This window comes from Cherax quadricarinatus, chromosome 86 (genome assembly GCF_038502225.1).
Source record: "Cherax quadricarinatus isolate ZL_2023a chromosome 86, ASM3850222v1, whole genome shotgun sequence".
NCBI lineage: Eukaryota > Metazoa > Arthropoda > Malacostraca > Decapoda > Parastacidae > Cherax > Cherax quadricarinatus.
In genome coordinates, this window is record NC_091377.1 from 12,134,036 (window position 1) to 12,159,350 (window position 25,315).

General features: G+C 44.0%; 1 protein-coding gene across 12 annotated transcripts in view; it reads right to left on the minus strand.

Annotated features, from left to right (window-relative positions):
* Positions 1 to 6,244, minus strand: part of LOC128703016 (dnaJ homolog subfamily C member 8) — a 178,045-nt gene extending 171,801 nt beyond the window's left edge. For 10 of the 12 annotated variants that reach the window (XR_008409189.2, XR_008409192.2, XR_008409191.2 and 7 more), the window contains exon 1: positions 6,094 to 6,244. Coding sequence is in view for 6 of the 12 variants with exons in the window: in XM_053797560.2 (XP_053653535.1) it covers positions 6,094 to 6,183 (90 nt within the window). In the remaining 6 variants the exon portion in view is untranslated. Of the gene's footprint in view, positions 1 to 5,939; positions 6,068 to 6,093 lie in introns of those variants that run through there. The other 2 variants (XM_053797563.2, XM_053797564.2) reach the window with 2 other exon arrangements.
* Between the last annotated feature and the right edge of the window lie 19,071 nt (positions 6,245 to 25,315).

Here is a 25,315-nt window from a genome sequence, read left to right on the forward strand (position 1 = left end):
GACTAAGTATATCAATAGCACCTAACAGTGTTTGCACTAATGGTAGACAGATGAGGACCAGGAAAAAAATACAAGAAAATTTGGACAGGCTGTAGGTCTGGTCTGAGCACAGTTCTAGCTGCCCAGACAACTTTTGTTCCGAGTAGGGAAATTAGATCTAACAAAAATTATCCCAAATGGATGAACAATAGATTAAAACATCTCACTGGTCAAAAGAGAGGCATATATAGGCGTATCAAAAGAGGGGATGGGCAGTTAAGAAATCAATATATTCAATTAAAGAGAGAAATAAAAAAGGGAATAAGAAAAGCAAAAAGGGATTATGAGGCTAAGGTCGCAAGGGATTCAAAGACTAACCCAAAGGGGTTCTTTCAGGTATACAGAAGTAAGATTAGGGACAAGATTGGCCCACTTAAGAGTAACTCTGGTCATATCACTGACAGTGATAAGGATGTGTGTGAAATTCTAAATACCTACTTCCTCTCAGTTTTCACCCAGGAAAATACTAGCGATATTCCTGAAATAATGGATTACGTAGAACAGGATGATAATAAACTATGTACGATTGCGGTAACTAGTGACATGGCCCTCAGACAAATAGAGAAACTAAAACCTAACAAATCCCCAGGTCCTGATGAACTGTTTGCAAGGGTGTTAAAGGAATGTAACGAGGAACTTAGCATATCTTTGGCTAATCTTTTTAACATATCACTACAAACTGGCATAGTGCCTGATAAGTGGAAAATGGCAAATGTAATATGTACCTATTTACAAGGCAGGTGACAGGTCCTTGGCTTCAAACTATAGACCAATAAGCCTTACCTCCACAGTGGGAAAATTTATGGAATCAATAATTGCCGAAGCAATTCGTAGCCATCTTGACAGGCACATTGATTAATGAATCTCAACACGGTTTTACAAAGGGGCGTTCCTGTCTTACGAATTTACTAACTTTTTTCACTGAGGTGTTTGAGGAGGTAGATCATGGTAATGAATATGATATTGTGAACATGGACTTCAGAAAGGCTTTCGATATAGTTCCACACCAGAGGCTATTGAGGAAACTTAGGGCACATGGAATAGGAGGAGAAATTTTTTCCTGGGTAGAGGCATGGCTGACAAATAGACAGCAGAGAGTTTACATAAATGGGGAGAAATCAGAATGGGGGCACGTCACAAGTGGTGTTCCTCAGGGGTCAGTGTTGGGCCCGTTGTTGTTCACAATTTACATAAACGACATAGATGAGGGAATAAATAGCGACATAAGCAAATTTGCTGACAACACCAAAATAGGCCATCCAATTCATTCTAATGAGGACATTAGAGCACTCCAGGATGATTTGAATAGACTGACGCAATGGTCGGAGAAGTGGCAGATGCAGTTTAATATTGACAAATGCAAAGTTCTAAATGTTGGACAGTTAAATAACCATGCCACATATAAACTAAATAATGTAGATCTTAATACTACCGATTGCATAAAGGATTTAGGAGTTCTGGTTAGCAGTAATCTAAAACCAAGACAACAGTGCATTAGTGTTCGCAATAAAGCTAACAGAATTCTTGGCTTCATATCTAGAAGTATAAATAATAGAAGTCCTCAGGTTGTTCTTCAACTCTATATATCCTTGGTTAGGCCTCATTTAGACTATGCTGCTCAGTTCTGGTCACCGTATTACAGAATGGATATAAATGCTCTGGAAAACGTACAAAGGAGGATGACAAAGATGATCCCATGTATCAGAAATCTTCCCTATGAGGATAGACTGAGGGCCCTGAATCTGCACTCTCTTGAAAGGTGTAGAATTAGGGGGGATATGATCGAGGTGTATAAATGGAAAACAGGAATAAATAAAGGGGATGTAAATAGTGTGCTGAAAATTTCCAGCCAAGACAGGACTCGCAACAATGGTTTCAAGTTGGAAAAATTCAGACACAGGAAGGATATAGGAAAGCACTGGTTTGGTAATAGAGTTGTGGATGAGTGGAACAAGCTCCCGAGTACAGCTATTGAGGGTAAAACGTTGTGTAGTTTTAAAAATAGGTTAGATAAATACACGAGTGGGTGTGGGTGGGTGTGAGTTGGACCTGACTATTTTGTGCTGCTGGGTCTGGTACAGTGCTCCATCCTTGAGTGGGGATGACCAGACTGGGTGGGTCATTGGGATAATCCGGGGGGTGGGTCATTGGTCTAATCCGGGGGGGACATGGACCTGCTCCGCATGGGTCAGTAGGCCTGTTGCAGTGTTCCCTCTTTCTTATGTTATGTTCTTACTGGAATTTAGCCCCACCAAGTGCAAAGTTATGAAGTATGGGGAAGGGCATAGAAGACCAGACAGAGTACAGGCTCTGGGGAGCATACGCTGCAAACCTCATCCAAGGAGTAGGATCTTGAGGTGAGTACTGCACCAAGCATATCACCTGAGGTGCACATCAACCAAATAACTGTTTCAGTACCTATCCTTATGGTAAATCAGAGACTAGCTTTCAGAACTCTAAAATAAGAAGTCATTCATGAAACTGTATACGATGTATGTAAGGCATATAGTGGAGTATGCAGCACCAGTGTGGAACCCACAACTGGTGAAGTACACCAAGAAACTGGATAAAGTGCACAGGTATGCAACAAGACAAGTCCCTGAGCTAAGGGGTATGTTCAATGAGGAAAGATTAGAAAATTCAAATTGATGACACTAGAGGAAAGATGAACTCTCTCTCTATTTGCATAAACATTTAATATAACCCACTTCTCACATCCACCTTTATTGTAATCAACATAAATCTTGAATTTATTGCAGTTCCTTTTTTACTTTTTTGTCAGCAACTTCCTCATTACACTCACTTTTATTATGCTTTCCTTTTAGAACTCCCCATTACCATTGTTAACTCTGTCTCTTGCACACTCCTAACCCCTCACTGATCTTCGACCTTCACATATTACTTCTCAGCACATCCTACCCTGCAGAGTTGTATGACCCCTTACAGGTTTAGCACTAGGTTTTGATTATAATAATAATTATACTAATGCCTATTATTTAGCTCTAGTTCTAGCAGATATAGTCATTTTAATCCTGCCCGAAATGCTCCAGCATGACAGTGGCTTTCTTTGTGCTTCGCAAACCAAAATTGTAATTCCATATTGTAACCTTTACAAAGTAATAAATCTTCATCGTTTTATCTTTATCATTTACTTCCCCCACTGAAATTCTCTCACTCCTTCCCTCTCACTCTGACTTCAAGTTTAACATTCACAATCCCTTCTTTCTTATTGTTAGTATTATAGGACAAGGAGGAATAACATCTTGTAGGAGTGAGGAAGAGCCAGTTGTGAGTGTGGGGGAAGTTCGTGAGGCAGTAGGTAAAATGAAAGGGGGTAAGGCAGCCAGGATTGATGGGATAAAGATAGAAATGTTAAAAGCAGGTGGGGATATAGTTTTGGAGTGGTTGGTGCAATTATTTAATAAATGTATGGAAGAGGGTAAGGTACCTAGGGATTGGCAGAGAGCATGCATAGTTCCTTTGTATAAAGGCAAAGGGGACAAAAGAGAGTGCAAAAAATTATAGGGGGATAAGTCTGTTGAGCATACCTGGCAAAGTGTATGGTAGAGTTATTATTGAAAGAATTAAGAGTAAGACAGAGAATAGGATAGCAGATGAACAAGGAGGCTTTAGGAAAGGTAGGGTGTGTGTGGACCAGGTGTTTACAGTGAAACATGTAAGTGAACAGTATTTAGAAAAGGCTAAAGAGGTTTTTATGGCATTTATGGATTTGGCATTTATGACAGAGTGGATAGGGGGGCAATGTGGCAGATGTTGCAGGTGTATGGTGTAGGAGGTAGGTTACTGAAAGCAGTGAAGAGTTTTTACGAGGATAGTGAGGATCAAGTTAGAGTATGTAGGAAAAAGGGAGATTATTTCTCAGTAAAAGTAGGCCTTAGACAAGGATGTGTGATGTCACCGTGGTTGTTTAATATATTTATAGATGGGGTTGTAAGAGAAGTAAATGCGAGGGTCTTGGCAAGAGGCGAGTTAAAAGATAAAGAATCACACATAAAGTGGGAGTTGTCACAGTTGCTCTTTGCTGATGACACTGTGCTCTTGGGAGATTCTGAAGAGAAGTTGCAGAGGTTGGTGGATGAATTTGGTAGGGTATGCAAAAGAAGAAAATTAAAAGTGAATACAGGAAAGAGTAAGGTTATGAGGATAACAAAAAGATTAGGTGATGAAAGATTGGATATCAGATTGGAGGGAGAGAGTATGGAGGAGGTGAATGTATTCAGATATTTGGAAGTGGACGCGTCAGCGGATGGGTCTATGAAAGATGAGGTGAATCATAAAATTGATGAGGGGAAAAGGGTGAGGGTGCACTTAGGAGTCTGTGGAGACAAAGAACTTTGTCCTTGGAGGCAAAGAGGGGAATGTATGAGAGTATAGTTTTACCAATGCTCTTATATGGGTGTGAAGCATGGGTGATGAATGTTGCAGCGAGGAGAAGGCTGGAGGCAGTGGAGATGTCATGTTTGAGGGCAATGTGTGGTGTGAATATAATGCAGAGAATTCGTAGTTTAGAAGTTAGGAGGAGGTGCGGGATTACCAAAACTGTTGTCCAGAGGGCTGAGGAAGGGTTGTTGAGGTGGTTCGGACATGTAGAGAGAATGGAGCGAAACAGAATGACTTCAAGAGTGTAACAGTCTGTAGTGGAAGGAAGGCGGGGTAGGGGTCGGCCTAGGAAAGGTTGGAGGGAGGGGGTAAAGGAGGTTTTGTGTGCGAGGGGCTTGGACTTCCAGCAGGCATGCGTGAGCGCGTTTGATAGGAGTGAATGGAGACAAATGGTTTTTAATACTTGACATGCTGTTGGAGTGTGAGCAAAGTAACATTTATGAAGGGATTCAGGGAAACCGGCAGGCCGGACTTGAGTCCTGGAGATGGGAAGTACAGTGCCTGCACTCTGAAGGAGGGGTGTTAATGTTGCAGTTTAAAAACTGTAGTGTAAAGCACCCTTCTGGCAAGACAGTGATGGAGTGAATGATGGTGAAAGTTTTTCTTTTTCGGGCCACCCTGCCTTGGTGGGAATTGGCCAGTGTGTTAATAAAAAAATAAATACCCACACACATACAAACAACCTAACTTGAAAATTTCTTTCTTATATGTCCATAATGTGTATTGTATGCACTCCAAGAATGTTAAAAAATAATGAATTCAATACCTAAACAAAAATTCATTATCATTTATTATAAATACAATAAAATAAATGACATTCAGATTAAATAGTTTTTTTACAGACTACTTTTATAAATTTTTATTTTGAATGCTTTAACCATAACTGTCATAAGTATACATTGGTAGTATTAATGTACATAGGTATTAATATAAAGAGGTACACACACAGGTAAGTAAGTTTATTCAGGTACAGGTACACTTAAATACTTACATAAATGATCATACATAGCAGCATATGTGTAGATTACCTAGGATAACCCCAAAAAGTTAGAAAAAATTACTTATTTCCATTAGAGTTATTCATTAACACACTAGTGATGTTATGGAAATATGTTACTTTGTTTTGCTTTTTTGGGTTATCACAAGTAATTTACACATATGATAAACTATGAATGATAATTGTACTTAAGTGTACCTGTAACTAAATAAACTTATTTACTTACTGATAAGCCAATTAAGTCAGTGTGGCTTATTTCCATTGGGGTTTTCCACCAACTATAATGCTCTACATAACCAGGAGCTCTCTATAAACTATGTCAATAATATCACCTTTTCCGTACCAATTATAAATCATTATCTACAGAAATAGTTTATCATTTATCGTGTTATTATTTATATATGCTTAAGTGCTGTGAATTTCCACTATACCAGCAATTCAACTCCTGATGCAGTTCACACATAAATAACTCCACAGCTGTTATTAAACACTAATCTCCAACCTTTGGTACATATTTCCATTGAAATGAAGTTATTTTCTTGTGTAGACAAGTCAGGTGTCAAGCGGTGACTTCCGAACATCACATCTCTTACATTAGTAACTCCTTCTACCTCCTCTACACACCCATTATAACACTCTACGAAGTCTATACTAACGTCCTTGTAGAAGACATCAAACTTGTTGTCGCCTTCGCCCGAGACACCACCGGAATTCGAGCCGATGGGCTTGAACATAGGGGACGCCATCACACCTTGTTTACAGATTCTGGTTGAGGGAGCATCAGTGTAGTGACAACCCTAGCACAGGGACCACCTATATAACATTAGTAACTTATGTACCCACACTTCACATATGTACAATTATCATATGTGGTAACATGTGTGTAAATTACCTAAAATAACCCCTCTAAAAAGTCAGTGACTTATTTCCACTGGAGTCCTTAGTTTTTTTTTTAGTTTAATTCTTCATTATGCACCCAATACCCATATACATGATTTGTTTGCATTTTTCATGTATATACATTCATCTTAACCTTAAATATACATTTCACAGCACATATAAAACTACCTACATAGACATTAACTAATATTTGACTCATCTTACATATATTTAATCAATAGCGACACAGGACCCCAATCACATTTTTTGGGGGTTATTAAGGTAATTTACACCTTATATAATAATTGTACTTATGTGTACCTCTACCTAAATTAACTTATTTAACATTTTACCCAAGATAATCCATCAGTGCTAAAATTTATATTTCTCTTGGGATGCCAATACAATGCATCACATTTATTTATTTATTTATTTATTTTATAATTTTAGCATACATACAGAGGTACAAAAAAATACAGGTAAGAGCAGCATGCCAAAGCCACTTGTATGCATAGCATTACGGGCTGGCTTAAAATTAACTTAAGATTAACTAAGCAATGATGAAATCAGTGATAAAACATTATTGTAAACAGATAACTATAAAGCACAAATGAGTATTACAAAGACAGGTCATATGGTTGCATGCATTGTTGTACATTCAGTAGGATGGAGTATTCTGTTAGGTAGTGTATTTAAAAAAATAACAAAGTTAGATTGGGTTTTAGGTTTAACATTTGTGTGATATAATTGTGAGTAACATTTAGGATATACAATTTATAAGGTTCAGTTATTCAGTATTTATTTGGTTTTGGGTGAGTAAGTGATCTTTGAGAAGAGACTTGAATTTATAAACAGACAGTGTTTCTTTTATATTTACAGGTAATGAATTCCAGATTTTAGGGCCTTTTATGTGCATTGAGTTTTTGCATAGTGTGAGATGGACACGAGGAACATCAAAGAGTGATCTGTGCCTTGTGTTATGGTCATGTGTTCTGTTGAGGTTGGCAAGGAGATGTTTGAGGGGAGGGTTAATATCAGAGTTAAGTGTTCTATGTATGTAATAGGTGCAGTAATAATTATGGATGTTTTGTATGGTGAGTAGGTTTAGTGTATTGAATATTGGTGGAGTGTGCTGCCTGTAGTGAGAATTTGTTATCATTCTAACTGCAGCCTTTTGTTGAGTAATTAGTGGTCTGAGATGGTTACTTGTTGTTGAGCCCCATGCACAAATTCCATAGGTGAGATAGGGGTAAATAAGAGAGTGATACAGGGCCAGGAGGGCTGACTGTGGAACATAGTACCGTATCTTCGATAGTATGCCTACAGTCTTGGAAATTTTCTTAGAAATTTGTTGTATATGTGTATGAAATTTGAGTCTATTATCAAGGTGGATTCCTAAGAATTTTCCCTCTGTTAGCTTTGTGATAGGTGATCCGTTTATCATTATGTTAAGAGGGACATCTGTAGCTCTGTTACCAAACTGAATGAAGTAGGTTTTGTCAATGTTTATTGTAAGTTTGTTAGTCCTCATCCAGGTAGATATTTTCTGTAATTCGGTATTTACAGTATTGGCTAGCGTGACTGGGCTCGGGTGAGAGAAGACGTATGTAGTGTCATCTGAAAAAAGTGTGGGTTTGAGTAATTGCGAAGCATTTGGTAGGTCATTTATGTATAGGAGAAAGAGAAGAGGGCCAAGGACACTTCCCTGTGGGACACCAACTGTAATTGGTTGAACGGAAGAGCTTGCCCCATTTGCGTACACATATTGGCTTCTGTTGCTGAGGTATGACTTGACATTTACAAACATATATATTATTACAACCAATAAGCATTAATTAAAGATTATTATTATTAATTATAGCTTATAATACTGTAATATAATTCAGGGAATAAATAAATACAAATAGCTAGAGCTTCATTTAAGGGGGTTATTAATAGAATATTCAAGAGGTTGCTAGTAGAATTGCAGTAAATCAACCATTCAAATCATTATGAAGCTGTGTGTAGTCTGTGGTCAGTCAAACAAACGGGCTTCCACATGGATAAATTGTCATTTGTGTGGAAATTGGTGTCACGCCCCTTGTGCAGATATCCAAGAACTAGCTACAAGCAGTGTTAAAACAGGGAAATGTTTTTGGGTATGCCTAAATGAGATAAATCTGTGGACTAAAATCACAAGGGTATTAAAAGAGGACAACATCAAAGCTGCTTTCATAGAAAACCTGGAAGCTTTCTACAACAGATGGGAACATAAAAAGTCTGGGCTGAATGGTACTGCCCTTGATACTGGCCATGTAGTCAGAAACTGTAAGGCTGGAGATGAAGTCCTGGTAGTCAGTAAATGTGGGGCTGATAGTGCTGTCCTGGGAGACAGTAATAGTGAAGCTGGAGGTGCTGTCCTGGGAGACAGTAATGGTGAAGCTGGAGGTGCTGTCCTGGGAGACAGTAATGGTGAAGCTGGAGGTGCTGTCCTGGGAGACAGTAATGGTGAAGCTGGAGATGCTGTCCTGGGAGACAGAAATGGTGAAGCTGGAGATTTTGTCCAGGTAGTCGGGAACTATACGCAGGAAGGAATACATATAAATGACCTCATAGGGGACAGGAGCCATTGTAGGGAAACAAGTGTAGTCAAAGATAAGATAAAACCAATATTAATAGCAAACTAGAAATACCGCAGGAAATAGCAAACAAGAGGACTCCAATAGCAATAGTGAGGATATATTTCCAAAAACAACTGGTGGGAGCTCCATTGTTGGTGCTAGGGAGGATAGAAGTAAGACAGGGAAACATACACCAACAGGGAATACAGTCACAGAAACCCAAGGCAAACGGAAACCAAGCCTGTGCACATACTATGCACTTGGTATCTGCTGGCATGGGAAATCTGGAAAAACAGATGGGACGTGCAACTATGACCACCCTAGAAAATGCCATGCCCATATGACAACAGGAAAATGCAAACTCCCTTCCTGTAAGCTTTTTCACCCTGAACTGTGTACCTCTTCAGTACAGGAAAGACTGTGCTATAACTTAAATTGCCAGGCATACCATCTAAAGGGGACAAAAAGATACAAAACATCCAGGCCATGGGAAAACCTGGGTAGCCACAGCCACTCAAGAGGGAGAGGTTCTTTAGTGCCAGGAAGGAAAAAAAACTGGCAGGAAACGGCAGAAATCGTACACCAAATCCAGTCATTCCTGGAGTGGAACCACAGTCGATGGCCTCCACTCCAAACCAACAGATACAGATACTAATGCCGGAAAAAAAAATCCCCCCAGTACCAACAATACCACCAGTCCGATAACATTCTTCTTTGCAAATATACAGGGTCTAAAGCCAGCAACAAACAACAAAATACCTTTCATCCGTGGACTGCTTGCAGAGGCAAAGGGAATGTTCGCGGCTTTCACTGAGACCCACATAAAGGATCACTTGGACAACGAAATATGGATCCCAAGTTACAACCTATACAGATGTGACAGAGTGAACAAGCAAAAGGGGGGGGGGGTTGGCCTGTACATTGCAGAGTCACTTGTTTGCACAGAACTGCTTAATGCCTCAAATGATGTAGTGGAAGTTTTAGCAGTAAAGGTCGAGAACCAAAACCTAGTCATTGTGGTAGTCTACAAGCCTCCGGATGCAACATCCCAGCAATTCCAGGAACAGCTGTTAAAAATTGACCACTGTCTGGAAAATCTTCCAGCTCCTGCACCCAACATCTTGCTCCTGGGGGATTTCAACTTAAGGCACCTAAAATGGAGGAATATAGCAAATAATATTGTTGCAGTAATAACACCAGGAGGCAGCTCTGGTGAAAACTCACACTCACACGAGCTTTTAAATCTCTGCACAAAATTCAATTTAAACCAGCAAATAATAGAGCCTACTAGACTGGAGAATACACTAGACCTCATCTACACTAACAATGATGATCTGATAAGAAATGTCACCATATCAAAAACAATATACTCAGATCACAACATAATTGAGGTTCAGACATGTATGCGTGGAGCCCCAGACCGACATAATGAGACTAGTCACGAGGAAGCATTCACCAAATTCAACTTCAATAACAAAAACATAAAGTGGGACCAAGTAAACCAATTCCTAACCGATATAAGCTGGGAAGATATACTAAGCAACACAGACCCCAACTTATGCCTAGAACAGATTAACTCGGTGGCACTCGATGTTTGCACAAGGCTTATTCCTCTAAGAAAAAGGAGGAGTAGATGTAAAAGAGAAAGAGACAGGCGCTCCCTTTACAGGCGACGGAAAAGAATAACAGAGCGGCTAAAAGAGGTCAATATATCTGAAATGCGTAGGGAGACACTGGTCAGAGAAATAGCAAGCATCGAACTTAAGCTAAAAGAATCCTTTAGGAGTCAGGAATCGCGGGAAGAACTAAAAGCCATAAATGAAATCGAAAGAAACCCAAAGTATTTCTTCTCCTATGCCAAATCAAAATCGAGAACAACGTCCAGTATTGGGCCCCTACTAAAAACAAGATGGGTCCTACACAGATGACAGCAAGGAAATGAGTGAGCTACTCAAGTCCCAATATGACTCAGTTTTTAGCAAGCCGCTAACCAGACTGAGAGTCGAAGATCAAAATGAATTTTTTATGAGAGAGCCACAAAATTTGATTAACACAAGCCTGTCCGATGTTATCCTGACGCCAAATGACTTCGAACAGGCGATAAATGACATGCCCATGCACTCTGCCCCAGGGCCAGACTCATGGAACTCTGTGTTCATCAAGAACTGCAAGAAGCCCCTATCACGAGCCTTTTCCATCCTATGGAGAGGGAGCATGGACACGGGGGTCGTCCCACAGTTACTAAAAACAACAGACATAGCCCCACTCCACAAAGGGGGCAGTAAAGCAACAGCAAAGAACTACAGACCAATAGCACTAACATCCCATATCATAAAAATCTTTGAAAGGGTCCTAAGAAGCAAGATCACCACCCATCTAGAAACCCATCAGTTACACAACCCAGGGTAACATGGGTTTAGAACAGGTCGCTCCTGTCTGTCTCAACTATTGGATCACTACGACAAGGTCCTAAATGCACTAGAAGACAAAAAGAATGCAGATGTAAAATATACAGACTTTGCAAAAGCCTTCGACAAGTGTGACCATGGCGTAATAGCGCACAAAATGCGTGCTAAAGGAATAACAGGAAAAGTCGGTCGATGGATCTATAATTTCCTCACTAACAGAACACAGAGAGTAGTCGTCAACAGAGTAAAGTCCGAGGCAGCTACGGTGAAAAGCTCTGTTCCACAAGGCACAGTACTCGCTCCCATCTTGTTCCTCATCCTCATATCCGACATAGACAAGGATGTCAGCCACAGCACCGTGTCTTCCTTTGCAGATGACACCCGAATCTGCATGACAGTGTCTTCCATTGCAGACACTGCAAGGCTCCAGGCGGACATCAACCAAATCTTTCACTGGGCTGCAGAAAACAATATGAAGTTCAACGATGAGAAATTTCAATTACTCAGATATGGTAAACATGAGGAAATTAAATCTTCATCAGAGTACAAAACAAATTCTGGCCACAAAATAGAGCGAAACACCAACGGCAAAGACCTGGGAGTGATCATGTCGGAGGATCTCACCTTCAAGGACCATAACATTGTATCAATCGCATCTGCTAGAAAAATGACAGGATGGATAATGAGAACCTTCAAAACTAGGGAGGCCAAGCCCATGATGACACTCTTCAGGTCACTTGTTCTATCTAGGCTGGAATATTGCTGCACACTAACAGCACCTTTCAAGGCAGGTGAAATTGCTGACCTAGAAAATGTACAGAGAACTTTCACGGCGCGCATAACGGAGATAAAACACTTCAATTACTGGGAGCGCTTGAGGTTCCTAAACCTGTATTCCCTGGAACGCAGGAGGGAGAGATACATGATTATATACACCTGGAAAATCCTAGAGGGACTAGTACCGAACTTGCACACGAAAATCACTCACTACGATAGCAAAAGACTTGGCAGACGATGCAACATCCCCCCAATGAAAAGCAGGGGTGTCACTAGCACGTTAAGAGACCATACAATAAGTGTCAGGGGCCCGAGACTGTTCAACTGCCTCCCAGCATACATAAGGGGGATTACCAACAGACCCCTGGCAGTCTTCAAGCTGGCACTGGACAAGCACCTAAAGTCGGTTCCTGACCTGCCGGGCTGTGGCTCGTACGTTGGTTTGCGTGCAGCCAGCAGTAACAGCCTGGTCGATCAGGCTCTGATCCACCAGGAGGCCTGGTCACAGACCGGGCCGCGGGGGCGTTGACCCCCGGAACTCTCTCCAGGTAAACTCCAGGTACTCCAGGTTGTTAAGCTTCCCAAGATTATTTATTTTGTTAACTTATTAACAAAAGTTTACATTTAACAATAATAATTAGCAACAACAACAACAACAACAACAACAACAACAACAACAACAACAACAACAACAATAATAATAATAATAATAATAGTAATAATAACAATAATAATAATAATAATTGATAACAACAACAACAACAATAATAATAATAATAATAATTTTTATTTCTACAAGTACATGATACAACTTATACAGACCATAGCTGACATCAGTGATATACTATATAGAAAGTCCCTGGTTATGTAGAGCATTTCCCGCAATTTAGGTTAATACTGTCCCCAGGATGCGACCCACACCAGTCGACTAACACTCAGGTACCTATTTTACTGCTAGGTGAACAGGGAAAGGAAGTGTAAGGTTACTAACATCCATGTACTTACTTACTGCTAGATGAACATAGACAGCCAGCAGGTGCCTTAAGGAAACACGTCCTAATATTCCCGCTCGTACAGGGGATCGAACACTCAATGTTTGAACTGAGTGCGCTACCAACCCAGCTACGGGTCACCATACCAGCTTTGACATTACCGAGTCTGTTTACTGACTTTTCTTTTAATTATTGTTAAGCGCTCAACCCATGACGGTTATTCAGCACAAGACGTGGTGAAGGCTCGATCCTCCGTCTCTGTTTACGGAAGTTCTGCCATACACTCCCTGGCATCAGGGAGTGTATGCTAGGCCTAGTCTTCCAGCAGTCTGAGTACAAGGCCTAGTCTTCCAGCAGTCTGAGTACAAGGTCTAGTCTTTCAGCAGTCTGAGTACAAGGCCTAGTCTTCCAGCAGTCTGAGTACAAGGCCTAGTCTTCCAGCAGTCTGAGTACAAGGCCTAGTCTTCCAGCAGTCTGGAGTACAAGGTCTAGTCCTCCAGCAGTCTGAGTACAAGGACTAGTCTTCGAGCAGTCTGAGTACAAGGCCTAGTATTCAAGCAGTCTGAGTACAAGGTCCAGTCTTCCAGCAATCTGAGTACAAGGCCTAGTCTTCCAGCAGTCTGAGTGCAAGGTCTAGTCTTTCAGCAATCTGAGTACAAGGACTAGTCTTCGAGCAGTCTGAGTACAAGGACTAGTCTTCGAGCAGTCTGAGTACAAGGCCTAGTATTCAAGCAGTCTGAGTACAAGGTCCAGTCTTCCAGCAATCTGAGTACAAGGCCTAGTCTTCCAGCAGTCTGAGTACAAGGTCTAGTCCTGCAGCAGTCTGAGTACAAGGTCTAGTCTTCCAGCAGTCTGAGTACAAGGCCTAGTCTTACAGCAGTCTGAGTACAAGGCCTAGTCTTCCAGCAGTCTGAGTAGAAGGCCTAGTCTTCCAGCAGTCTGAATACAAGGCCTAGTCTTCCAGCAGTCTGAGTACAAGGTCTAGTCTTCCAGCAGTCTGAGTACAAGGTCTAGTCCTCCAGCAGTCTGAGTACAAGGCCTAGTCTTCCAGCAGTCTGAGTACAAGGCCTAGTCTTCCAGCAGTCTGAGTGCAAGGTCTAGTCTTTCAGCAATCTGAGTACAAGGACTAGTTTTCGAGCAGTCTGAGTACAAGGCCTAGTATTCAAGCAGTCTGAGTACAAGGTCCAGTCTTCCAGCAATCTGAGTACAAGGCCTAGTCTTCCAGCAGTTTGAGTACAAGGTCTAGTCCTGCAGCAGTCTGAGTACAAGGTCTAGTCCTCCAGCAGTCTGACTACAAGGCCTAGTCTTCCAGCAGTCTGAGTACAAGGCCTAGTCTTCCAGCAGTCTGAGTACAAGGTCTAGTCTTCCAGCAGTCTGTGTACAAGGCCTAGTCTTCCAGCAGTCTGGAGTACAAGGCCTAGTCTTCCAGCAGTTTGAGTACAAGGTCTGGTCTTCTAGCAGTCTGGAGTACAAGGCCTAGTCTTCCAGCAGTCTGAGTACAAGGTCTAGTCTTCCAGCAGTCTGTGTACAAGGCCTAGTCTTCCAGCAGTCTGGAGTACAAGGCCTAGTCTTCCAGCAGTCTGAGTACAAGGTCTGGTCTTCTAGCAGTCTGGAGTACAAGGCCTAGTCTTCCAGCAGTCTGGAGTACAAGGCCTAGTCTTCCAGCAGTCTTGAGTACAAGGTCTAGTCTTCCAGCAGTCTGGAGTACAAGACCTAGTCTTCCAGCAGTCTGAGTACAAGGTCTAGTCTTCCAGCAGTTTGAGTACAAGGCCTAGTCTTCCAGCAGTCTGAGAACAAGATCTAGTCCACCAGCAGCCTGAGTACAAGGTCTAGTCTTCCAGCAGTCTGAGTACAAGGTCTAGTCTTCCAGCAGTCTGAGTACAAGGTCTAGTCTTCCAGCAGTCTGAGTACAAGGCCTAGTCTTCCAGCAGTCTGAGTACAAGGTCTAGTCCTCCAGCAGTCTGAGTACAAGGCCTAGTCTTCCAGCAGTCTGAGTACAAGGCCTAGTCTTCCAGCAGTCTGAGTACAAGGTCTAGTCCTCCAGCAGTCTGAGTACAAGGCCTAGTCTTCCAGCAGTCTGAGTACAAGGCCTAGTCTTCCAGCAGCGTGGAGTACAAGGTCTAGTCTTCCAGCAGTCTGGAGTACAAGGCCTAGTATTCCAGCAGCCAAATGACTTCGAACAGGCGATAAATGACATGCCCATGCACTCTGCCCCAGGGCCAGACTCATGGAACTCCGTGTTCATCAAGAACTGCAAGAAGCCCCTATCACGAGCCTTTTCCATCCTATGGAGAGGGAGCATGGACACGGGGGTCGTCCCACAGTTACTAAAAACAACAGACATAGCCCCACTCCACAAAGGGGGCAGTAAAGCAACAGTAAAGAACTACAGACCGATAGCACTAACATCCCATATCATAAAAATCTTTGAAAGGGTCCTAAGAAGCAAGATCACCACCCATCTAGAAACCCATCAGTTACACAACCCAGGGCAACATGGGTTTAGAACAGGTCGCTCCTGTCTGTCTCAACTATTGGATCACTACGACAAGGTCCTAAATGCACTAGAAGATAAAAAGAATGCAGATGTAATATATACAGACTTTGCAAAAGCCTTCGACAAGTGTGACCATGGCGTAATAGCGCACAAAATGCGTGCTAAAGGAATAACAGGAAAAGTCGGTCGATGGATCTATAATTTCCTCACTAACAGAACACAGAGAGTAGTCGAACACAGAGAGTAGTCGTCAACAGAGTAAAGTCCGAGGCAGCTACGGTGAAAAGCTCTGTTCCACAAGGCACAGTACTCGCTCCCATCTTGTTCCTCATCCTCATATCCGACATAGACAAGGATGTCAGCCACAGCACCGTGTCTTCCTTTGCAGATGACACCCGAATCTGCATGACAGTGTCTTCCATTGCAGACACTGCAAGGCTCCAGGCGGACATCAACCAAATCTTTCACTGGGCTGCAGAAAACAATATGAAGTTCAACGATGAGAAATTTCAATTACTCAGATATGGTAAACACGAGGAAATTAAATCTTCATCAGAGTACAAAACAAATTCTGGCCACAAAATAGAGCGAAACAGTAACGTCAAAGACCTGGGAGTGATCATGTCGGAGGATCTCACCTTCAAGGACCATAACATTGTATTAATCGCATCTGCTAGAAAAATGACAGGATGGATAATGAGAACCTTCAAAACTAGGGAGGCCAAGCCCATGATGACACTCTTCAGGTCACTTGTTCTATCTAGGCTGGAATATTGCTGCACACTAACAGCACCTTTCAAGGCAGGTGAAATTGCTGACCTAGAAAATGTACAAAGAACCTTCACGGCACGCATAACGGAGATAAAACACCTCAATTACTGGGAGCACTTGAGGTTCCTAAACCTGTATTCCCTGGAACGCAGGAGGGAGAGATACATGATTATATACACCTGGAAAATCCTAGAGGGACTAGTACCGAACTTGCACACGAAAATCACTCACTACGAAAGCAAAAGTCTTGGCAGACGATGCAACATCCCCCCAATGAAAAGCAGGGGTGTCACTAGCACGTTAAGAGACCATACAATAAGTGTCAGGGGCCCGAGACTGTTCAACTGCCTCCCAGCATACATAAGGGGGATTACCAACAGACCCCTGGCAGTCTTCAAGCTGGCACTGGACAAGCACCTAAAGTCGGTTCCTGACCAGCCTGGCCGTGGCTCGAACGTTGGTTTGCGTGCAGCCAGCAGCAACAGCCTGGTTGATCAGGCTTGATCCACCAGGAGGCCTGGTCACAGACCGGGCCGCGGGGGCGTTGACCCCCGGAACTCTCTCCAGGTAAACTCCAGGTACAAGGCCTAGTCTTCCAGCAGTCTGGAGTACAAGGTCTAGTCTTCCAGCAGTCTGGAGTACAAGGTCTAGTCTTCCAGCAGTCTGGAGTACAAGGCCTAGTCTTCCAGCAGTCTGGAGTACAAGGTCTAGTCTTCCAGCAGTCTGGAGTACAAGGTCTAGTTTTCCAGCAGTCTGGAGTACAAGGCCTAGTCTTCTAGCAGTCTGAGTACAAGGTCTAGTCTTGTAGCAGTCTGGAGTACAAGGTCTAGTCTTCCAGCAGTCTGGAGTACAAGGTCTAGTCTTCCAGCAGTCTGGAGTACAAGGTCTATTCTTCCAGCAGTCTGAGTACAAGGCCTAGTCTTCTAGCAGTCTGGAGTACAAGGTCTAGTCTTCTAGCAGCCTGGAGTACAAGGTCTAGTCTTCTAGCAGTCTGGAGTACAAGGTCTAGTCTTCTAGCAGTCTGGAGTACAAGGTCTAGTCTTCCAGCAGTCTGGAGTACAAGGTCTAGTCTTCCAGCAGTCTGAGTACAAGGTCTAGTCTTCTAGCAGTATGGAGTACAAGGTCTAGTCTTCTAGCAGTTTGGAGTACAAGGTCTAGTCTTCTAGCAGTCTGGAGTACAAGGTCTAGTCTTCCAGCAGTCTGAGTACAAGGTCTAGTCTTCTAGCAGTCTGGAGTACAAGGTCTAGTCTTCCAGCAGTCTCGAGTACAAGGTCTAGTCTTCCAGCAGTCTGGAGTACAAGGTCTAGTCTTCTAGCATTCTGGAGTACAAGGTCTAGTCTTCTAGCAGTCTGGAGTGTAAGGTCTAGTCTTCTAGCAGTCTGGAGTACAAGGTCTAGTCTTCCAGCAGTCTGAGTACAAGGTCTAGTCTTCTAGCAGTCTGGAGTACAAGGTCTAGTCTTCCAGCAGTCTGGAGTACAAGGTCTAGTCTTCCAGCAGTCTGGAGTACAAGGTCTAGTCTTCTAACAGTCTGAGTACAAGGTCTAGTCTTCTAGCAGTCTGGAGTACAAGGTCTAGTCTTCCAGCAGTCTGGAGTACAAGGTCTAGTCTTCCAGCAGTCTGGAGTACAAGGTCTAGTCTTCTAGCAGTCTGAGTACAAGGTCTAGTCTTGCAGCAGTCTGGAGTACAAGGCCTAGTCTTCTAGCAGTCTGGAGTACAAGGTCTAGTCTTCCAGCAGTCTGGAGTACAAGGCCTAGTCTTCTAGCAGTCTGGAGTACAAGGTCTAGTCTTCTAGCACTCTGAGTACAAGGTCTAGTCTTGTAGCAGTCTGGAGTACAAGGTCTAGTCTTCCAGCAGTCTGGAGTACAAGGTCTAGTCTTCCAGCAGTCTGGAGTACAAGGTCTAGTCTTCCAGCAGTCTGGAGTACAAGGTCTAGTCTTCCAGCAGTCTGGAGTACAAGGTCTAGTCTTGCAGCAGTCTGGAGTACAAGGCCTAGTCTTCTAGCAGTCTGGAGTACAAGGTCTAGTCTTCCAGCAGTCTGGAGTACAAGGCCTAGTCTTCTAGCAGTCTGGAGTACAAGGTCTAGTCTTCTAGCAGTCTGAGTACAAGGTCTAGTCTTGTAGCAGTCTGGAGTACAAGGTCTAGTCTTCCAGCAGTCTGTCGTACAAGGTCTAGTCTTCCAGCAGTCTGGAGTACAAGGTCTAGTCTTCCAGCAGTCTGGAGTACAAGGTCTAGTCTTCCAGCAGTCTGGAGTACAAGGTCTAGTCTTCCAGCAGTCTGGAGTACAAGGTCTAGTCTTCCAGCAGTCTGGAGTACAAGGCCTAGTCTTCTAGCAGTCTGGAGTACAAGGTCTAGTCTTCCAGCAGTCTGGAGTACAAGATCTAGTCTTCTAGCAGTCTGGAGTACAAGGTCTAGTCTTCTAGCAGTCTGGAGTACAAGGCCTAGTCTTCTAGCAGTCTGGAGTACAAGGTCTAGTCTTCCAGCAGTCTGGAGTACAAGGCCTAGTCTTCTAGCAGTCTGGAGTACAAGGTCTAGTCTTCCAGCAGTCTGGAGTACAAGGTCTAGTCTTCCAGCAGTCTGGAGTACAAGGTCTAGTCTTCCAGGAGTCTGGAGTACAAGGTCTAGTCTTCCAGCAGTCTGAGTACAAGGTCTAGTCTTCCAGCAGTCTGGAGTACAAGGTCTAGTCTTCTAGCAGTCTGGAGTACAAGGTCTAGTCTTCTAGCAGTCTGGAGTACAAGGTCTAGTCTTCCAGCAGTCTGGAGTACAAGGTCTAGTCTTCCAGCAGTCTGGAGTACAAGGTCTAGTCTTCCAGCAGTCTGGAGTACAAGGTCTAGTCTTCCAGCAGTCTGGAGTACAAGGTCTAGTCTTCCAGCAGTCTGAGTACAAGGTCTAGTCTTCTAGCAGTCTGGAGTACAAGGTCTAGTCTTCCAGCAGTCTGGAGTACAAGATCTAGTCTTCCAGCAGTCTGGAGTACAAGGTCTAGTCTTCCAGCAGACTGAGTACAAGGTCTAGTCTTCTAGCAGTCTGGAGTACAAGGTCTAGTCTTCCAGCAGTCTGGAGTACAAGTTCTAGTCTTCTAGCAGTCTGGAGTACAATGTCTAGTCTTCCAGCAGTCTGGAGTACAAGGTCTAGTCTTCCAGCAGCCTGAGTACAAGGTCTAGTCTTCCAGCAGTCTGAGTACAAGGTCTAGTCTTCTAGCAGTCTGGAGTACAAGGTCTAGTCTTCTAGCAGTCTGGAGTACAAGGTCTAGTCTTCTAGCAGTCTGGAGTACAAGGTCTAGTCTTCTAGCAGTCTGAGTACAAGGTCTAGTCTTCTAGCAGTCTGGAGTACAAGGTCTAGTCTTCTAGCAGTCTGAGTACAAGGTCTAGTCTTGCAGCAGTCTGGAGTACAAGGCCTAGTCTTCTAGCAGTCTGGAGTACAAGGTCTAGTCTTCCAGCAGTCTGGAGTACAAGGCCTAGTCTTCTAGCAGTCTGGAGTACAAGGTCTAGTCTTCTAGCAGTCTGAGTACAAGGTCTAGTCTTGTAGCAGTCTGGAGTACAAGGTCTAGTCTTCCAGCAGTCTGGAGTACAAGGTCTAGTCTTCCAGCAGTCTGGAGTACAAGGTCTAGTCTTCCAACAGTCTGGAGTACAAGGTCTAGTCTTCCAGCAGTCTGGAGTACAAGGTCTAGTCTTCCAGCAGTCTGGAGTACAAGGTCTAGTCTTCCAGCAGTCTGGAGTACAAGGCCTAGTCTTCTAGCAGTCTGGAGTACAAGGTCTAGTCTTCCAGCAGTCTGGAGTACAAGATCTAGTCTTCTAGCAGTCTGGAGTACAAGGTCTAGTCTTCTAGCAGTCTGGAGTACAAGGTCTAGTCTTCCAGCAGTCTGGAGTACAAGGTCTAGTCTTCCAGCAGTCTGGAGTACAAGGTCTAGTCTTCCAGCAGTCTGGAATACAAGGTCTAGTCTTCCAGCAGTCTGGAGTACAAGGTCTAGTCTTCCAGCAGTCTGAGAACAAGGTCTAGTCTTCTAGCAGTCTGGAGTACAAGGTCTAGTCTTCCAGCAGTCTGGAGTACAAGGTCTAGTCTTCCAGCAGTCTGGAGTACAAGGTCTAGTCTTCCAGCAGTCTGAGTACAAGGTCTAGCCTTCTAGCAGTCTGGAGTACAAGGTCTAGTCTTCCAGCAGTCTGGAGTACAAGTTCTAGTCTTCTATCAGTCTGGAGTACAAGGTCTAGTCTTCCAGCAGTCTGGAGTACAAGGTCTAGTCTTCCAGCAGCCTGAGTACAAGGTCTAGTCTTCCAGCAGTCTGAGTACAAGGTCTAGTCTTCTAGCAGTCTGGAGTACAAGGTCTAGTCTTCTAGCAGTCTGGAGTACAAGGTCTAGTCTTCTAGCAGTCTGGAGTACAAGGTCTAGTCTTCTAGCAGTCTGAGTACAAGGTCTAGTCTTCTAGCAGTCTGGAGTACAAGGTCTAGTCTTCCAGCAGTCTGGAGTACAAGGTCTAGTCTTCCAGCAGTCTGAGTACAAGGTCTAGTCTTCTAGCAGTCTGAGTACAAGGTCTAGTCTTCCAGCTGTCTGAGTACAAGGTCTAGTCTTCCAGCAGTCTGAGTACAAGGTCTAGTCTTCTAGCAGTCTGGAGTACAAGGTCTAGTCTTCCAGCAGTCTGAGTACAAGGTCTAGTCTTCCAGCAGTCTGAGTACAAGGTCTAGTCTTCCAGCAGTCTGAGTACAAGGTCTAGTCTTCCAGCAGTCTCGAGTACAAGGTCTAGTCTTCCAGCAGTCTGAGTACAAGGTCTAGTCTTCCAGCAGTCTGGAGTACAAGGTCTAGTCTTCCAGCAGTCTGAGTACAAGGTCTAGTCTTCCAGCAGTCTGAGTACAAGGTCTAGTCTTCCAGCAGTCTGAGTACAAGGTCTAGTCTTCCAGCAGTTTGAGTACAAGGCCTAGTCTTCCAGCAGTCTGAGTACAAGGTCTAGTCTTCCAGCAGTCTGAGTACAAGGTCTAGTCTTCTAGCAGTCTGGAGTACAAGGTCTAGTCTTCTAGCAGTCTGGAGTACAAGGTCTAGTCTTCTAGCAGTCTGGAGTACAAGGTCTAGTCTTCTAGCAGTCTGAGTACAAGGTCTAGTCTTCTAGCAGTCTGGAGTACAAGGTCTAGTCTTCTAGCAGTCTGAGTACAAGGTCTAGTCTTGCAGCAGTCTGGAGTACAAGGCCTAGTCTTCTAGCAGTCTGGAGTACAAGGTCTAGTCTTCCAGCAGTCTGGAGTACAAGACCTAGTCTTCTAGCAGTCTGGAGTACAAGGTCTAGTCTTCTAGCAGTCTGAGTACAAGGTCTAGTCTTGTAGCAGTCTGGAGTACAAGGTCTAGTCTTCCAGCAGTCTGGAGTACAAGGTCTAGTCTTCCAGCAGTCTGGAGTACAAGGTCTAGTCTTCCAGCAGTCTGGAGTACAAGGTCTAGTCTTCCAGCAGTCTGGAGTACAAGGTCTAGTCTTCCAGCAGTCTGGAGTACAAGGTCTAGTCTTCCAGCAGTCTGGAGTACAAGGCCTAGTCTTCTAGCAGTCTGGAGTACAAGGTCTAGTCTTCCAGCAGTCTGGAGTACAAGATCTAGTCTTCTAGCAGTCTGGAGTACAAGGTCTAGTCTTCTAGCAGTCTGGAGTACAAGGTCTAGTCTTCCAGCAGTCTGGAGTACAAGGTCTAGTCTTCCAGCAGTCTGGAGTACAAGGTCTAGTCTTCCAGCAGTCTGGAATACAAGGTCTAGTCTTCCAGCAGTCTGGAGTACAAGGTCTAGTCTTCCAGCAGTCTGAGAACAAGGTCTAGTCTTCTAGCAGTCTGGAGTACAAGGTCTAGTCTTCCAGCAGTCTGGAGTACAAGGTCTAGTCTTCCAGCAGTCTGGAGTACAAGGTCTAGTCTTCCAGCAGTCTGAGTACAAGGTCTAGCCTTCTAGCAGTCTGGAGTACAAGGTCTAGTCTTCCAGCAGTCTGGAGTACAAGTTCTAGTCTTCTAGCAGTCTGGAGTACAAGGTCTAGTCTTCCAGCAGTCTGGAGTACAAGGTCTAGTCTTCCAGCAGCCTGAGTACAAGGTCTAGTCTTCCAGCAGTCTGAGTACAAGGTCTAGTCTTCTAGCAGTCTGGAGTACAAGGTCTAGTCTTCTAGCAGTCTGGAGTACAAGGTCTAGTCTTCTAGCAGTCTGGAGTACAAGGTCTAGTCTTCTAGCAGTCTGAGTACAAGGTCTAGTCTTCTAGCAGTCTGGAGTACAAGGTCTAGTCTTCCAGCAGTCTGGAGTACAAGGTCTAGTCTTCCAGCAGTCTGAGTACAAGGTCTAGTCTTCTAGCAGTCTGAGTACAAGGTCTAGTCTTCCAGCTGTCTGAGTACAAGGTCTAGTCTTCCAGCAGTCTGAGTACAAGGTCTAGTCTTCTAGCAGTCTGGAGTACAAGGTCTAGTCTTCCAGCAGTCTGAGTACAAGGTCTAGTCTTCCAGCAGTCTGAGTACAAGGTCTAGTCTTCCTGCAGTCTGAGTACAAGGTCTAGTCTTCCAGCAGTCTGAGTACAAGGTCTAGTCTTCCAGCAGTCTGAGTACAAGGTCTAGTCTTCTAGCAGTCTGGAGTACAAGGTCTAGTCTTCCAGCAGTCTGAGTACAAGGTCTAGTCTTCCAGCAGTCTGAGTGCAAGGTCTAGTCTTCCAGCAGTCTGAGTACAAGGTCTAGTCTTCCAGCAGTCTGAGTACAAGGTCTAGTCTTCCAGCAGTCTGAGTACAAGGTCTAGTCTTCCAGCAGTCTGAGTACAAGGTCTAGTCTTCCAGCAGTTTGAGTACAAGGTCTAGTCTTCCAGCAGTCTGAGTACAAGGTCTAGTCTTCCAGCAGTCTCGAGTACAAGGTCTAGTCTTCCAGCAGTCTGAGTACAAGGTCTAGTCTTCCAGCAGTCTGAGTACAAGGTCTAGTCTTCCAGCAGTCTGAGTACAAGGTCTAGTCTTCCAGCAGTCTCGAGTACAAGGTCTAGTCTTCCAGCAGTCTGAGTACAAGGTCTAGTCTTCCAGCAGTCTCGAGTACAAGGTCTAGTCTTCCAGCAGTCTGAGTACAAGGTCTAGTCTTCCAGCAGTCTGAGTACAAGGTCTAGTCTTCCAGCAGTCTGAGTACAAGGTCTAGTCTTCCAGCAGTCTCGAGTACAAGGTCTAGTCTTCCAGCAGTCTGAGTACAAGGTCTAGTCTTCCAGCAGTCTGGAGTACAAGGTCTAGTCTTCCAGCAGTCTGAGTACAAGGTCTAGTCTTCCAGCAGTCTGAGTACAAGGTCTAGTCTTCCAACAGTCTGAGTACAAGGTCTAGTCTTCCAGCAGTTTGAGTACAAGGCCTAGTCTTCCAGCAGTCTGAGTACAAGGTCTAGTCTTCCAGCAGTCTGAGTACAAGGTCTTGTCTTCCAGCAGTCTGAGTACAAGGTCTAGTCTTCTAGCAGTCTGGAGTACAAGGTCTAGTCTTCCAGCAGTCTGAGTACAAGGTCTAGTCTTCCAGCAGTCTGAGTACAAGGTCTAGTCTTCCAGCAGTCTGAGTACAAGGTCTAGTCTTCCAGCAGTTTGAGTACAAGGCCTAGTCTTCCAGCAGTCTGAGTACAAGGTCTAGTCTTCCAGCAGTCTGAGTACAAGGTCTTGTCTTCCAGCAGTCTGAGTACAAGGTCTAGTCTTCCAGCAGTCTGAGTACAAGGTCTAGTATTCCAGCAGTCTGAGTACAAGGTCTAGTCTTCCAGCAGTCTAAGTACAAGGTCTAGTCTTCTAGCAGTCTGGAGTACAAGGTCTAGTCTTCCAGCAGTCTGAGTACAAGGTCTAGTCTTCCAGCAGTTTGAGTACAAGGCCTAGTCTTCCAGCAGTCTGAGTACAAGGTCTAGTCTTCCAGCAGTCTGAGTACAAGGTCTAGTCTTCCAGCAGTCTGAGTACAAGGTCTAGTCTTCCAGCAGTCTGAGTACAAGGTCTAGTCTTCCAGCGGTCTGAGTACAAGGTCTAGTCTTCTAGCAGTCTGGAGTACAAGGTCTAGTCTTCCAGCAGTCTGAGTACAAGGTCTAGTCTTCCAGCAGTCTGAGTACAAGGTCTAGTCTTCCAGCAGTCTGAGTACAAGGTCTAGTCTTCCAGCAGTCTGAGTACAAGGTCTAGTCTTCTAGCAGTCTGGAGTACAAGGTCTAGTCTTCCAGCAGTCTGAGTACAAGGTCTAGTCTTCCAGCAGTCTGAGTACAAGGTCTAGTCTTCCAGCAGTCTGAGTACAAGGTCTAGTCTTCCAGCAGTTTGAGTACAAGGCCTAGTCTTGCAGCAGTCTGAGTACAAGGTCTAGTCTTCCAGCAGTCTGAGTACAAGGTCTAGTCTTCCAGCAGCCTGAGTTACAAAGTCTGAGTTCTTGCTAATTCCAGTTTTGAATGAAGGATTAACATATGTTATGATTCGCTGTTGTTGTCGTTATTGTTGTTGAAGGAGGTGGAGGTGGTGGTGGTGATGGAGAAGAGGTTGGATGCTCCTCCCTCACATGGTGGAGAAGAGGTTGCATATTCCTCACTCACATGTTGGAGAAAAGGTTGGATGTTCCTCCCTCACATGTTGGAGAAAAGGTTGGATGTTCTTCCCTCACATGTTGGAGAAAAGGTTGAATGTTCCTCCCTCACATGTTGGAGAAAAGGTTGAATGTTCCTCCCTCACATGCTGGAGAAAAGGATGAATGTTTCACCCTCACATGTTGGAGAAAAGGTTGAATGTTCCACCCTCACATGTTGGAGAAACGGTTGGATGTTCCTCCCTCACATGTTGGAGAAAAGGTTGAATGTTCCTCCCTCACATGTTGGAGAAACGGTTGGATGTTCCTCCCTCACATGTTGGAGAAAAGGTTGAATGTTCCACCCTCACATGTTGGAGAAAAGGTTGAATGTTCCACCCTCACATGTTGGAGAAAAGGTTGAATATTCCTCCCTCACATGTTGGAGAAAAGGTTGGATGTTCCTCCCTCACATGTTGGAGAAAAGGATGAATGTTCCACCC